General features: G+C 37.8%; 1 protein-coding gene across 1 annotated transcript in view; it reads left to right on the top strand.

Moving 5' to 3' along the window:
• Positions 1-14,189, top strand: part of CUBN (cubilin) — a gene marked incomplete at its 5' end in the record, with an annotated part of 224,139 nt that overhangs the window by 107,671 nt on the left and 102,279 nt on the right. The window contains 5 exons of the mRNA XM_006766043.2: positions 631-823; positions 5,279-5,476; positions 9,863-10,009; positions 12,171-12,361; positions 12,520-12,707. Coding sequence (XP_006766106.1) covers positions 631-823; positions 5,279-5,476; positions 9,863-10,009; positions 12,171-12,361; positions 12,520-12,707 — 917 coding nt within the window. The remainder of the gene's footprint in view (positions 1-630; positions 824-5,278; positions 5,477-9,862; positions 10,010-12,170; positions 12,362-12,519; positions 12,708-14,189) is intronic.

Raw genomic sequence — 14,189 nt, 5'->3', positions numbered from 1 at the left:
CCATCACATGTGCAATAAAGAGAAAGTGTGCTCCATGCTGCGTGTTTGGGAGCTAGCATAAAATGTGTCTCTAAATAGGTACTCAATATTTTTAAACCAAATGAAAAAGATTTATTGAGTGCTTTGAAGGTGTGCTGAGCAGTTGCAAGCTACAATTCTTTTGTTGTTATTAATTCTGCATCTTTACTTCTGTGGAGATAGGAATTCCTTTAGAATATCTCGTCACTTTCTCTCATTAAACCTTTCCTCTTTCTTGTTTTTTTTTAATTTTCTTTCTCTCTAATTTCCTTTGAGGCCCCAAAGCACATTCAATAACTGCTAGTTTTGCACACCTCTCTTGGTTTCTACTCTCCACCACCATATTTTACTGTATCATACAAGGAGCTATATCACATAGAATATATTTATTAGTATAATTCAGCAGGGAAGATATAAATAATTTTAAAACATTAAATTATTGTAATTATGTTACATATTTAATGGCATTTTTTATTTTAAAACAGATGTTTACTCGCTTATTTTTCCATTATGATAAATTATAACATAATACACCCTTTTAATTTTTTTAATGAAGAAAAATAGAGGTAATTGCCTTAATTCATTGTCCTACTATCTGTGTTTTACCTGCAGATTTATGATGGCGCTGGCATTCATTCTCGCCCCATTGGAACGTACTGTGGTGCTCAGACTGACTCTTTTAGCTCCACAGGAAGTTCTTTGACATTTCAGTTTTCTTCTGACTCTTCAGTCTCAGGGAAAGGATTCCTTCTAGAGTGGTTTGCAGTGGATGCTGCTGTCGGACCCTTACCTACCATTGCTACAGGTGTGTTTGGTAACAAATGAAATTCTTATTAGGGGATGATATGTGTAGGCCAGTATTTCAAAGGGTTCTAACATAATAGGGCCAAATATATGCAAATGAGTAAGAAGAATAAATACAGTCCGCAAACCTCCTTCCATATGTCCAGGTGATCTTTTAATTTCATAGACATGTAAAAATTGTATTTTTGCCCTGGTTGGTGTGGCTCGGTGGGTTAGGTGTCATCTCATGCCCAAAAGGTTGCTGATTCAATTCCCATCAGGGCACATGCCCGGGTTGTAGGCTAGATCCCCGTTGGCGGCGTGCAAGACCCAGCTGATCAATGTTCTGCTCACATCATGTCTGCTCTCACATCATGTTTCTATTTATCTTTCCCTCTCTTTTTCCCGCTCTCTAAAATTCAATAAAAAATATCTAATAACAATAAGCCCTGCTGCTGTGGCTCAGTGGTTGAACATTAACCTAAAAACCAGGAGGTCACGGTTCAATTCCAGGTCAGGGCACATGCCAGGGTTGAGGGTTCGGTCCCCAGTAAGGGACATGCAGGAAGCAGACAATCAGTGATTCTCATCATTGATGTTTCTATCTCTCTCTCCTTCTCCCTTCCTCTCTGAAATCAATAAAAATATATTTTAAAAATTGTATGTTTATTTCTAAAAATGCTAGTTTCCCATATATTTTTCATATTAATTAATGGTTTAATATCCATAAGATATTCTACTTACAATAGTTAGAGATCACCTTAGAGATCTCTGAAAATTTGATTTTCAAATACAACATGCACACACACACATATACACACACACATTAGTTAGGATCCACTAATAAAAAGAACTGCTTTCCCTCTGTATTTCATTTTAAATTTGCCTTCAGAAATGCTTCACTTTCTCCTTTGCTGGTTGTGAACCTTCATGTTTCAAGGTACAATTGGCCTATTATTTTTAAAGAGAGAATGGAAAGGAGGGGAAGAAAACATCGATGTGAGAGAGACACATCAACTGGTTGTCTCCTGCATGCATCCCAACTGGGGCCAGGTATTAAGCCTGCAACCAAAGTATGAGCCATTGACTGGAATCAAACCCAAAAACCTTCAGTCTTAGTGCCAACACTCTTACCACTGAGTCAAACCAGATAGGCTAAGAATGGAATTTCTCTTTTCTTTTTCCTGTTTTAATTTATTTCAGAGAGGAAGGGAGAGGGAGAGAGAGAGAGAGAGAAACATCAATGATGAGAGAGAATCATTGATCGGCTGACTCCTGCCTGCCCCCTCCTAGAAACTGAGCAGCCAACCCAGGCATGTGCCCTGACCTGGAATTGAACTGTGGCCTGCTGGTTCATAGGTCAACACTCAGCCACTGAGCCACACTGGCTGGGCTGGCATACATTTTAAGCTTTTAATTTACTATTTTTAAGACATCCTCAGTTCCTTCACTGAGCAGTGTTTTGGGAGACTGTGCTTTTTCCTTAAAAATTTGTTTAAGCAACTTTGAATGGCTTTTATAGATTTGAGGATTGACATAGCAGAAATTCAACATATACTTCTTGGAGGATAGTCTTAGTTCTTGAAATATTTTATTGGGACACATTATCATAGGATTTCATTGAAGAATATTCAAACTGTGAAGTTATTGTAGGAATAAAGGGACCTTAAATGATTAGAACCTACTTGCTTCTAATTTCTTGAGAGTTTGTATTAACAAAGATTACTGAAGGTATAACTCATACTTATTTTTATTTAGTGACTCAGCATTTTCTTCTGAGATATTATTTTTGCCTCCTTCATAACATTGAATATGAATCTCTTTCTTAACATATTAATCTATCCTAGAGCAAAAAGCCATTGGCAAGATTGCCAAATGTAATTTAGGGCTATTCATGTAAGTCTGGATAGCTCTTGTAAGTACACTTGAGGTAAGCTTTTTCATATCCACAGATATCAAGTTAGGAATTACTAACTTATGCAAAGCATTATATCAGCAAATACAATTTAGTATTCACAAAAAATGTTTTCCTCTTACACATGCATTTTAAAATCATATAATTTTAGTGGATGAGTAAATACAATATAATAATTCTCATTTTTCATAATCAAGAACAAGGGAAGGAGAAAGTAAAAGGGTGAGAGAATTTTATAACTTACTAGTTATCTAAATAGTATAAATGATTCTTTCATGATGAGATCACAGTGAGATTTTCGTTAAGATGACAAAGAGCTTAACATTTTAAAATGTATTAATATATTGAACATTGACTCATCAGAATTTCTTATGCATACATAGAATACATATTCAATACCTATTTATTGAGGATTTATTATAGATGCACTGACTAAGAAATGAAACCAAGATATGTTCTTTACCTTCTAGAACAGTGATGGCGAACCTTTTGAGCTCGGCATGTCAGCATTTTGAAAAACCCTAACTTAATTCTGGTGCCGTGTCACATACAGAAATTTTTTGATATTTGAAACCATAGTAAATCAAAGACTTGTATTTTTTTAAATATATATATTTTATTGATTTTTTACAGAGAGGAAGGGAGAGGGATAGAGAGTTAGAAACATCGATGAGAGAGAATCATCGACCAGCTGCCTCCTGCACACCCCCAACTGGGGATGTGCCTGCAACCAAGGTACATGCCCTTGACCGGAATCGAACCCGGGACCCTTCAGTCCCCAGGCCGACGCTCTATCCAGTGAGCCAACCCTGCTAGGGCAAGACTTGTATTTTTGATGTTTATTTTATATATTTAAATGCCATTTAACAAAGAAAAATCAACCAAAAAAATGAGTTCGCGTGTCACCTCTGACACATGTGTCATAGGTTCGCCGTCACTGTTCTAGAAGCTTAACAGTATTTGGAAAATATAAAACATTAATTATTTCAGTTAAGTAACAATATAGTAATTAAATGACAAATCAGGTGGTGTAAACAGAAAAAAAAAAAAGCAATAGAAGGTAAAGAAGCCTAATGTGGACTAAGGTCACCTGAAGGACATAAACATGTCGGGCAGGGACCCTGTGCATTGCTGGTGGGAATGCGAAATGGTAGAGCCACTTAGGAAAACAGTTTAGCAGTTCCTCAAAAATTGAAATTCAATGTTACCACCAATTAATCCAGCAATTTCATTCCTAGTTATATACTTAAGAGAAGTGAAAATGTACATCTACACAAAAATGTATACATGGATATTTACAGAAACATTATTCATAATGGTGTAAAAAGGGAAACGACCCCAATGTCCAGCAAGTGATGAATGGGAAAGCTAAATGGGGTATATTCTTACAGTGTAATACTACTATCTGGCCTTAAAATGAAGGCAGTACTGATACAGGCTAGAATATTGGTGAAGTTTAATTGTTATGTTAAGTAAATGAAGCCAGTTATAAAAGGCCACATATTGTATGGTTATATTTATTTTTTGTTTGTTTTTGTTAATCCTCACCTGAGGATATTTTTTCCATTGATTTTTAGAGAGAATGGAAGAGAGAGGGAAAGACAGAGAAATATCGATGTGAGAAAAACACATCGATTGGTTGCCTCCTGCAAGAACCCTGACCGGGGCCTAAGCCGGGGAGGAGCCTACAACCAAGATATGTGCCCTTGCCTGGAACTGAATCCAGGGCCCTTTGGTCCGCAGGCTGATGCTCCATCCACTGAATCAAACCAGCTAGGGCGGTATGGTTATATTTACATGAAATGTCCTGAATAGGCAAACCAATGGAGACAGAAAATAGATTGGAGATTTCCGTGGGCTGGAGGAGTGGAGAATAGAGACTCAATGGTAATGGGTATGGCGTTTCTTTTCAGAGTGGTAAAAATGTTCTAAAATTAGACACCAGTGATGGTTGCAGAATTTGTGAGTATACTAAAAACCTCTGAACTGTATGTTTTAAAAGGCTAAATTTTATGTGTGAATAAAAGCTCAATAAAGGCGTTATTAAAAAAAACAGAATAAAAATAATGAAGGCTGTTCTTGTTATAAACTCATTTGCTTTTTTAATAAGTATTTCAGTTTACTAAATTGAAAATTGTTTCAAAATTGCCTAGATAAAATTGCATGATGAATAGCTATACTAAAAAGGTAAAGATTAAAGTACATAGGAATCAGAGTTCTACTTAAATAATAAGGATAAGAATAACAATAAAATAAGAATAAGAATAATAGGGTCTTCCATTGACTTGCTTCATGCTTAATAAACAATTACTGAAAGGGTTGTATGGCAAAATTACAATGAAAAAGTAGAATACAATGTGGGTTTACTAGTATTCACACACACAAAAATTATTTTAAAAAATAAATATTTTAAGCACAGCTATCTGAATCAGTGAGTGTCATAAATATGTATGGGTTTTGAGAAAATTGTTTTAATTGGCCGTTTCATTTCAGCACAGGACTGACACCTTACAGTGAAAGTACTAGTGTTGTCATCAGAGCCGTTTCCTGTTCACTCCGCAGGTGCCTGCGGTGGGTTCCTGAGGACAGGAGAGGTGCCAGCCTTTCTTTTCTCCCCGGGCTGGCCCCAAAACTACGGGAACCGGGCTGACTGTGTGTGGCTGATCCAGGCCCCTGACTCCACAGTGGAACTCAACATCCTCTCCCTGGACATCGAATCTCATGGAACATGCAACTATGATAAACTTGTGATACGAGATGGTGAGAAACCTTTAAAACACAAAATAAAACAAAAAGCTTCTACATTTCTACCTTACCGCATGTTGAATTACATTCCATTATAATCAGACTTGTTTACTACCTTCATCTGTTTGCATGGAATTTCACAGATATTAAGGTCAATGAAGGAATCAAATACTAGAATCGGCTACCGTTTCTGAAGAACATAAGGAAACTATGAAATTGTCTTTAGTAAAATCATCCACATACTATGTCAGGGACAGCACTACATTCTGAAGAAGAAACACTACCTTTGGTTTAAGTAGGAACTAATAGTCTGAGTTTCCAGGTAGCACTGCTGTCTTGTTGAAAGGCTTTGGGAATAAATCTTGATATTTTATACCTGTGACTTTAAGATCCAAGTGTGAAAAGTATTTGTAACTACAATATATTTTATCCTCTTTGTCTACTGAATCTCTGGGTGGAATGGGTAGCATTAAGGGCTAATATTTTTCATCTTTTCCTCTATACACAGGCGTGGTATTGCTATGCATTGGTTGAGGGAAATGAATAATGCTGACATGCACCTGTACACACAGTGCTTCACCATTTGCACGGCACCAAGAAGATTAAGGAGGCCATAGCCTCCAGCCAGTGTTTCCCACAGTGTGGTCCCCAGCCCAGCAATATCAACATGACCTGGGAATTTGTTAGAAATGCAAATTCTGAGCCCCATCCCAGACCTACTAAACTATAAAGTCTCTGGATGGGTCCCAGATCTGTGATTTCAGAAGCTCGGCAGGCAGGGCCAAGATTAGGGTCAGGAGAGTAAGGCAGTCCTGGGCAGACTGCATAGTCAGGTCCTGCCTTTATTTAAATGTTAGTGTTTTGTTCATTTTACATTAAAGTCAATTTTTAAATACTGCACTAAAATATTATTTATCTTTTTACATCTTTAGCACCTCCTTACATTTTGCCCTTGATTTGAAGTGGCGCACTTGCCTGCCCCTGTCCCTGCCCCCAGTGGTTCTGATGGCCTCTAAAGTTTGAGAACCACTTCTCTACATGGTAGATGTTGCAACTTCAAATGCCTACCTAACCAGTGAAGTGTTAAACTAGAGAACAGAATTGAAGGGGCAGCTATTAGGAGTGCAGGCTCAATGTTATGGATCTTATTTTTTAGGAGATGTGAGAAATACAGAATTTTCTTTGAATTTCCCAAATGTTAAATTAATGAAAAATGCTTCAGGGGTATTTGGGGCCGGGGCGTGGGGGGTGGCAAACAAACATGTGCCTGCTTTTGGCTCGCAGGTTGCTAGTGTGCAAGCTCTTGGTTTAAACAGTGAGAAAAATCAATGGCAAAGGTGCTTTATTTTCCTTCTGTAGAAGTTGGGTCCTAAGTGAAGACTCAAATTAATCATACAAAGAGGATGACATAATAAATCATAACTTTCCCCCCTTTTCCTATCAATAATCAGCTGTCAGGACATTGCCCAGAGGAACTATTATCTTTCCTCATATCAAGGCATTCCCGTGGATATTAAAAGTTTAAATTTTTCATGCAATAACATTTGTGCATCCTGACATGCATATTCCAAATATTCAGAACCCAGTGGAAATTAAAAAAAAAAAAAACTTCAGTAGGTACCTGTGTCAATGGGTGAATTATGGTTATTTTAAAAAATCACTTTTATTGATTTTGTCCCACCAATAACTTTTCTTCCGGGTGACCTTGCACACTTTACTAAATGGCTCCAAGAATGTTCTATCGTCTGTGAAAGAGACTAACATCTAACTCAGGAGGTTGTTGTGAGGAACAGGAAAGGTAATGATTGTAAAAACCCTGGCCTTTGGTATGTGGAGAATTTGAATAGTTTGATTTAAATTTCAACTTATTTTGAGATATTTCTAAAAGAGTTTTCATCATATTCTCTTTATAGAATGAAGGTGTTCTTAGAGACATAGAGCTGCTTTAAAGAACTTCGTTAATTGAAGTATATGCCATAACAATGACAATATTTTTAATTGGTTGTGTGAGTTATCCATATAGATTCCTTTTTGTTCACCAACAGATTGACTAGATGCCCAATAAGTTAATTCTTTCTGCATCTGTTTATTTATTCATTCAAGAAATAGTTATTGAATGCCTACTATGTGTCAATTGCTGTTTTTCTTTTCATATGCACAGTGGTAACAAATTTTTAGAATTAAATTTTAAGTCTCACTTCAATTATTTGTTCTTTGTCCAACCATATTTTTACTTCTGAATAGCAAGGTCATAGAACATTTTGAAGCAAATATATAAAGCCCATTGGTCAGTCTTCATAGCCTCAGGGCCCTCTGATGGCTGTGGGTATTCCTGGGCCCTCACAATGGCCCCGGGGCTTTCCTGGGAGAGCTGAGTTACTCTCCCACCTGCTTACTCATTTTGTCTTGCTTCAAAATTAAATCAGCCTTTTCCAGACCATGCCCCAACAAATCCTGCATACCAACAATTTCCATAAACTGAGGCTCCATGACACTACATTAGACCTAAAAAAAAAGTTTAGAAAAGAAGGAAGGGAAGGAGGAAGAGAGGAAGGAGAAAGAAAAAGGGAAAAGAAAAAAAAGTACCCAAAATCAGTAATCCTTTTATTCCTAGATCTTTCTTTATGCTCTTAAATAAATCATTTAATAGCATAGTTTGGGCATCTAGAGTTAATTGGCTAAGGTTTCAAACCCTTGTTGGCTTTTATGCTCAATGCCCTTTGACAAATTATATATCTCCTCTAAGACTGTTTCCTGTCTACAAAATGAGGATAATAGTGACACCTACCGAATAGTGTTACTGCGGGGATATAATCAAGCATTACCCATGAAGCACTCAAAGTGGTAATAGCAATTGCTCAATAAAGGTCAGCTACTGATACTCTTGGGGCCTTAGCTTCCACGTCTCTAAAATGATGACGCTGGGCTGAAGAGTGAATCCCCAAATGACCTGCTAGTCCTTTTCCTTTACTGTTCTTTGACTTGTCTGTCTCTTCTAAAGATCAGTTTCAATCCTGCTGCAATCCATATACTGAGGCTGTGGGAAGCTCTAGAAATACTGCAGTGTTTATTATGGAGACCTGGGGAGGACAAACCATCTTGTGGTTATTGGGCTATCTACTAAGTCTTTAGTTCATCAATAAGTGGTTATTTACAGACAAGCATTGCTTCAGCAGTCTTGGTGAAGTTTAGAAAAGAAATCCTCAGTCTCCCTGAGAGGTAAAATATACACATATTAAATAAATACTAATGTATAATAACTTCAAAATTTGGCAATACACATGATTACAGAATAAGCTAACAAAAGCAATTTTGTGTGAAATGTGTAGCAAAATAGCATAGTGAAGATAAATGCAAAAAAAGTTAGAGATAAAATTTTAAGCGACAAAAAATACAAAAGTTTCTAGAAGTCAGAAACCCTCCAAAGAATGCCTTTTCAAGCAGCTTGGATTTATAGCTATGCCATCACGTTTGTAATTACAGAGAATGACTTGTTTACTGAAGTAGTTAATAATGAGTTTTAGGTAGTGGTCAGTGTCCAAAAGGACTCATTTTGCTGGTTATGTGAAAGGGCAACTCTCCTCATGTCTCATATCCTATTTTTGTTTTTATAAGCTTGACATTCATTAATTCTCTGCCTTTGGGAAAAAATACAATGTGTTTTCCCAGCCAAGGAATCCAAGTCTGTTATAATTTCCTCTGCTCCATTCCAGCTTGGACTGGCACAGCTGTTTTGACTGACACTTATCCAAGAGAAGCCAAAGGAAAAGGGGCATGAGGGAATTCAGCCTCCATTGAGTCTCTGGAGGAGCGCACTTGCGGAACCTATTTTTTCTCATCCTCCACACATGGACACACATGTCCTTTTATCCGCAAAACAAATAACTAACAAATGAAGAGTTAAACAAGAAAAACTAAAAACACCTCTGGAGCCGAAGGCACACATCTTGGCAAATGACTCTATAACATTAGCATAGGATCTGAGGCTGAAGAACCGTCCTTTTTCCTGTTTTAGATACTAAACCTTCAGCAATAGGAATCATGTAGATCGGTGTCTAACGCACACATCAGCACTGGCCCACAGTCACTCCCAATCCTGCGCTCTGATTTTGAGTTTCAATGTCAGCAAGAACTGTCAGTCAGTTTAGAAAGACAGTGGGGACTTTCAGAGAAGTGCTTATCAAAAAGAGTAAAGTAAAGAAAAAGGCAGGTGGTATCATTACAAACTGGAGCCAGAATGATGTAGTCCCTGGACTGCCCTTCTATTTGAGAATCACATTATGTGCTGGGGATGAAATGTTCTGAGAAAAATTATGAGCTGCTTTGGTTGGGTTGCAAGTGATGGTGGAGGAGAGTCTGTAGAAATATTTTTATGCCAGTGTTTCCTTTCCTTGATTCCAGGAGACAATAACATGGCCCGGCAGCTGGCGGTTCTCTGTGGCAGAGAGATCCCGGGACCCATCCGGTCCACGGGAGAGTTCCTGTGGCTCCGGTTCACCTCGGACTTCAGTGTGACCAGGGCGGGCTTCAATGCCTCCTTTCACAAGAGTAATGTGACCTAATTTATTAGTCGTCTCTCCTTCATTTCGCCTATCTCTTGCTCCTACTCTAATCTACTCTGCTCATTTTTCCATGCTAGGACACAGGTTTGTTGTAAGTCAGAGCACACGGTCTCTGCCCAGCCTCTGCATGGCTGTCCTTATGTCAGGTACTGAGTCCTGATCCAAGAAACTGGCCAAGTTATACAACACGGTGGGGTATCTGGGTGGGGTATCTTCCCTCCACGGTAGGCACAAAAGTAAGATCTTGAAAACAAAATCTCAGCCTAGCTGCGACTGGAATTCGGAGACAGCACAAAGTCATAACACATCAAAGGAGCAGTAAGTAAGAGTTATCATCAGTTCCGGAAATAACCAGTCAAAGCAATATAGAAGATACCTTCATAAATCCCTTGGTCGAAATCATTCATTTGGAGGTGACAGGAAGAGTTTGCTGGTCTTGAAATAGGGATTTGATGAGTTAGAGAATGTGCACAGTATATGGCAGGCTATCAAGTGCAGTGTGATTGAGACTTTCAGATCTTGACAAAATGTGAAGTCCAGTAATAACTTTCAATTCAAGCTAGATTAAAGTTCAAGAAGTATTTCATGGAATATGAAATATCAAAAGGCTCTCATGCTTTTAACTGAAAAACATAATTTTAAAGTAGATTACCAACTTAGACCTTAAAAATTAATGTTCTCTCAATATTTATGTCTTTTATAAAGTAGAGAGCAATTGAAGATATATTGTCTTTCTCAAGGGAGGCAGGCTGCATAGTGGTTTAACAGAATGGGCTTTGGAATCAGACGGACCGAAGATAAATTCCCACCTCTGCGATTTAGCTAGTTGTGTGAACTCGCAGCTCTCACTCACTGATAAGCTGTTCAGTGCCTGACAACTGGCAAATTACTGCCTGCTCCAACCATTCTCTTTCCTGAACTCCCAGCCTCTCACTCTCTCATGTATCTCATATGTATGACAGCTCATGATAAATAAAGTTGCCATGTGGAAAACTGAACTCTTGACCCTCACTATTTTCCACCACCCCTCCCAAATTTTCTCATGCTACACTCTTCTCAATTTTTTATTTTAAGTATATTTTTTTCTAGCTATTGAAACCAAAAAGCTTGGCATCATTCTTGATTCATCTTTTCTCACTCTATAAATCCCAATCATCAGCCGATCAAAATGGTTCTACTCTCACAATGTCTACATTCTCACCACTTCCCACCATTTCTACCTCCAGTCTAGGCATCTATCATCTCTCCTTACACTCAAGAAAGCACCCCTTTAGTGGGCACCCTGCTGCTGCTTTTCTCTACCCTCTCACAGCTTAAATATTGCAGAAAGAGTGATTCTTTTAAAAGTTAAGTCAGAGCATGCCCTGAAGATGCTCGAAACTCTTCAATGTCTTCCTTTTCTGATTAAAAATCAGTCTTTTTAGTTTCCTGCATGATCTACCCTGCTCGTTTTAGATCTCTCATCCAGCTGCTTGCATACTGACTTTCATGACATACCTACCATTAACACGTCAAGCCTTTTCCACCAAATGTTCTCTGGACGGGAATGCTTTTCTCTCACAAAGCCTAAGGCCCAGTCTCTCATTTCGTTCAGGTCCTGCTCAGATGTTACCCCAATAACATGGCCTTCTCTAACTTCCACAGACAATACAGTACCACTAGCCCTCTCCCTGTTCATTTTTCTTTACAGAACTTAACACCATCTCACAATTTCGTTCAGGTCCTGCTCAGATGTTACCCCAACAACGTGGCCTTCTCTAACTTCCACAGATAATAACAGTACCACTAGCCCTCTCCCTGTTCATTTTTTCTTTACAGAACTTAACACCATCTCACGTATTATATGTGTTTATTGTGTGTCTTACTCATCTGGAAAGTAAACTTCATGAAAGCAATTTGTTTCTGTTGCTTACTTCCCTTTCTTAATATTGGCAACAACAACAAGTACCCTATAATGTGCACCCAAAATATACTTGTGCTATTCATTTTCCACACTTTGGCCTCAGTTATTTTAAAACCACATTTCTAAGTTTGAAAATGCCTAAGTTTGAAAATCCTCAAGAAAAATAGAAATGCCTAATGTTATTTAAAGGGTTTCTTTAACTTTTCAATTTAAAAATTAAATGTCTTTGTTTCTTCTTGGGAAGGTTGCGGTGGATATTTGCATGCAAACAGAGGCATTATCACATCCCCCAACTACCCGGAGACCTACCCTCCCAACCTCAACTGCTCTTGGCACATCCTGGTTCCCAGCGGCCTGACCATCGCTGTCCATTTTGAGCAGCCCTTCCAGATTGCAAATGGGGACTCCTCTTGTAACGAGGGGGATTACCTGGCGGTAGGTCTTGTTTGCTACTCTTTCTGATTATTTCTCTTCAGACTTCATTCAGAAAACAAAATGATGGTATTTCTCTCCTGGAACATAAGTCAATAAACTTTTGTACTTGATCCTTATTAATATGAAGAAATGTATAGAATTTTAATTTGTATTTCCAGCTAAAAAATGGACCTGACATCTCTTCTCCACCCATGGGACCTCATGGAGGAAATGGTCATTTTTGTGGCAGTCGCCCTTCATCCACTCTGTTCACCTCAGATAATCAAATGTTCGTTCAGTTTATTTCTGATAATAGTAATGGAGGGCAAGGATTTAAAATCAAATATGAGGCACAGAGTTTAGGTAAGTACTTTCACTGAGAATAATGTCTGTAATTTTCCTGTGGTTGTTTGGTCTTCCTTGTTTAAATAGACTTGAGAAAAAATATGCAAAGCTTTCTTTTCTGAAATAAGAGTAATGAGAATAGCTACCTATTATCAAGCACTTACTTTATGCTATATACATTCAATATGTCATCATGACTACTTTTAAAGGAAGGTATCATTGTTCCCATTCTACAGATAAGTAAAAGAAGGCTTAGATTTCAGGCCCCCACCCCCACCCCAAGGCCACATAACAAGAGAATAAAAAAAGTAAAATTCTCCATGAGCATAAATTGAATTGATCTTAATGATCCATGAAATTTCTTAGACTTCTCCGTTATAAAATACCTAACTATAAGTTACATTCACTTACAGAAACATTGTAAAGAATGATAATTACATTGTTTTGTCATCATTTTTATGTTTCTTTTTAAATGAATACATAATCCTCTGATTCTGTTATCCATTTAATTATATATTAAGTACTAATCTTTACTTAATTATATTTGCTTAATTATACTTGATTATAATTGAATTTAATTCTACTGTAACAATTTAATTTTGTGACATTTATTTTTGCATAATGTTTAATTGAATAAATAAGTAAAAAAGCATAACTTCAAATAAGGTCGAATTATCAGTAGAGAAAATGTCTTTGCTTCAAGCTTAGGTAATAGGATTTTAGGATAATTCTATGATCTCAGTCTCAGATTCTTGAATATATTTCAAATACATATTAATCTATGACATTCTAGGCTTTATTACACATTCTCCAAAATATTAGAATTAATGTCAGCATAATTTCTCCATTTTGGGAAAGAAAAATAAGTCTCCACCAACAGATACAGAAAATCATCTAATAGCTCAAGTAGGTTCCGTCACTTCCCAGCACAGTGGCTCTGGCACTTGAAAGGACCCTTTGAAGACACATCTCTGTGACAGTAGCACCATCACACTGTGGGTCAGGCTCCTCCCTTCTGTCTCCATGCTGAGCTTTGCTGCTGAGTCCTGGCTGGGCAGGATTTCACCAGGCCCTGAGACTTGGTAGAGTAACAGTGCGTGTGTTAGAGAGGAGAACTTCAGCCCACACCACAGAATTCTGCCTCTCCATCTATACCCATGCTAGACTTAGTTTTGAATTATATTCCTTAAATCAACATTTAGTGGGAATTTGGATAAACTAAAGGTCTATTTGCAAACACTGTGACTCTTTTATTATTCCTTTGTATACCCTCTATTCATGTAAGAATGGTATGGCTATTACTGTCGCCCCATCTTTCTGACCTTAATATTAGACTTAGCTGTCTTTTTATTTCTATTGCTGGGCACCCCCAACATGTTGATCACTCGTTTCTCCCAACTTTCTAATTCAACCATTTCCCCTAGTTACACAGTCAGCCTTTTACTTCCCCCATCTATCTTTCCACCACACTTAACTTCTACGCTACTACCATTTCTCAGCCTCT

The sequence above is a fragment of the Myotis davidii genome, unplaced genomic scaffold (assembly GCF_000327345.1).
Source record: "Myotis davidii unplaced genomic scaffold, ASM32734v1 scaffold1120, whole genome shotgun sequence".
Lineage (NCBI taxonomy): Eukaryota > Metazoa > Chordata > Mammalia > Chiroptera > Vespertilionidae > Myotis > Myotis davidii.
The sequence above is the reverse complement of the archived record's forward strand: the minus strand, read 5'-3'. Positions and strand labels throughout refer to the sequence as shown.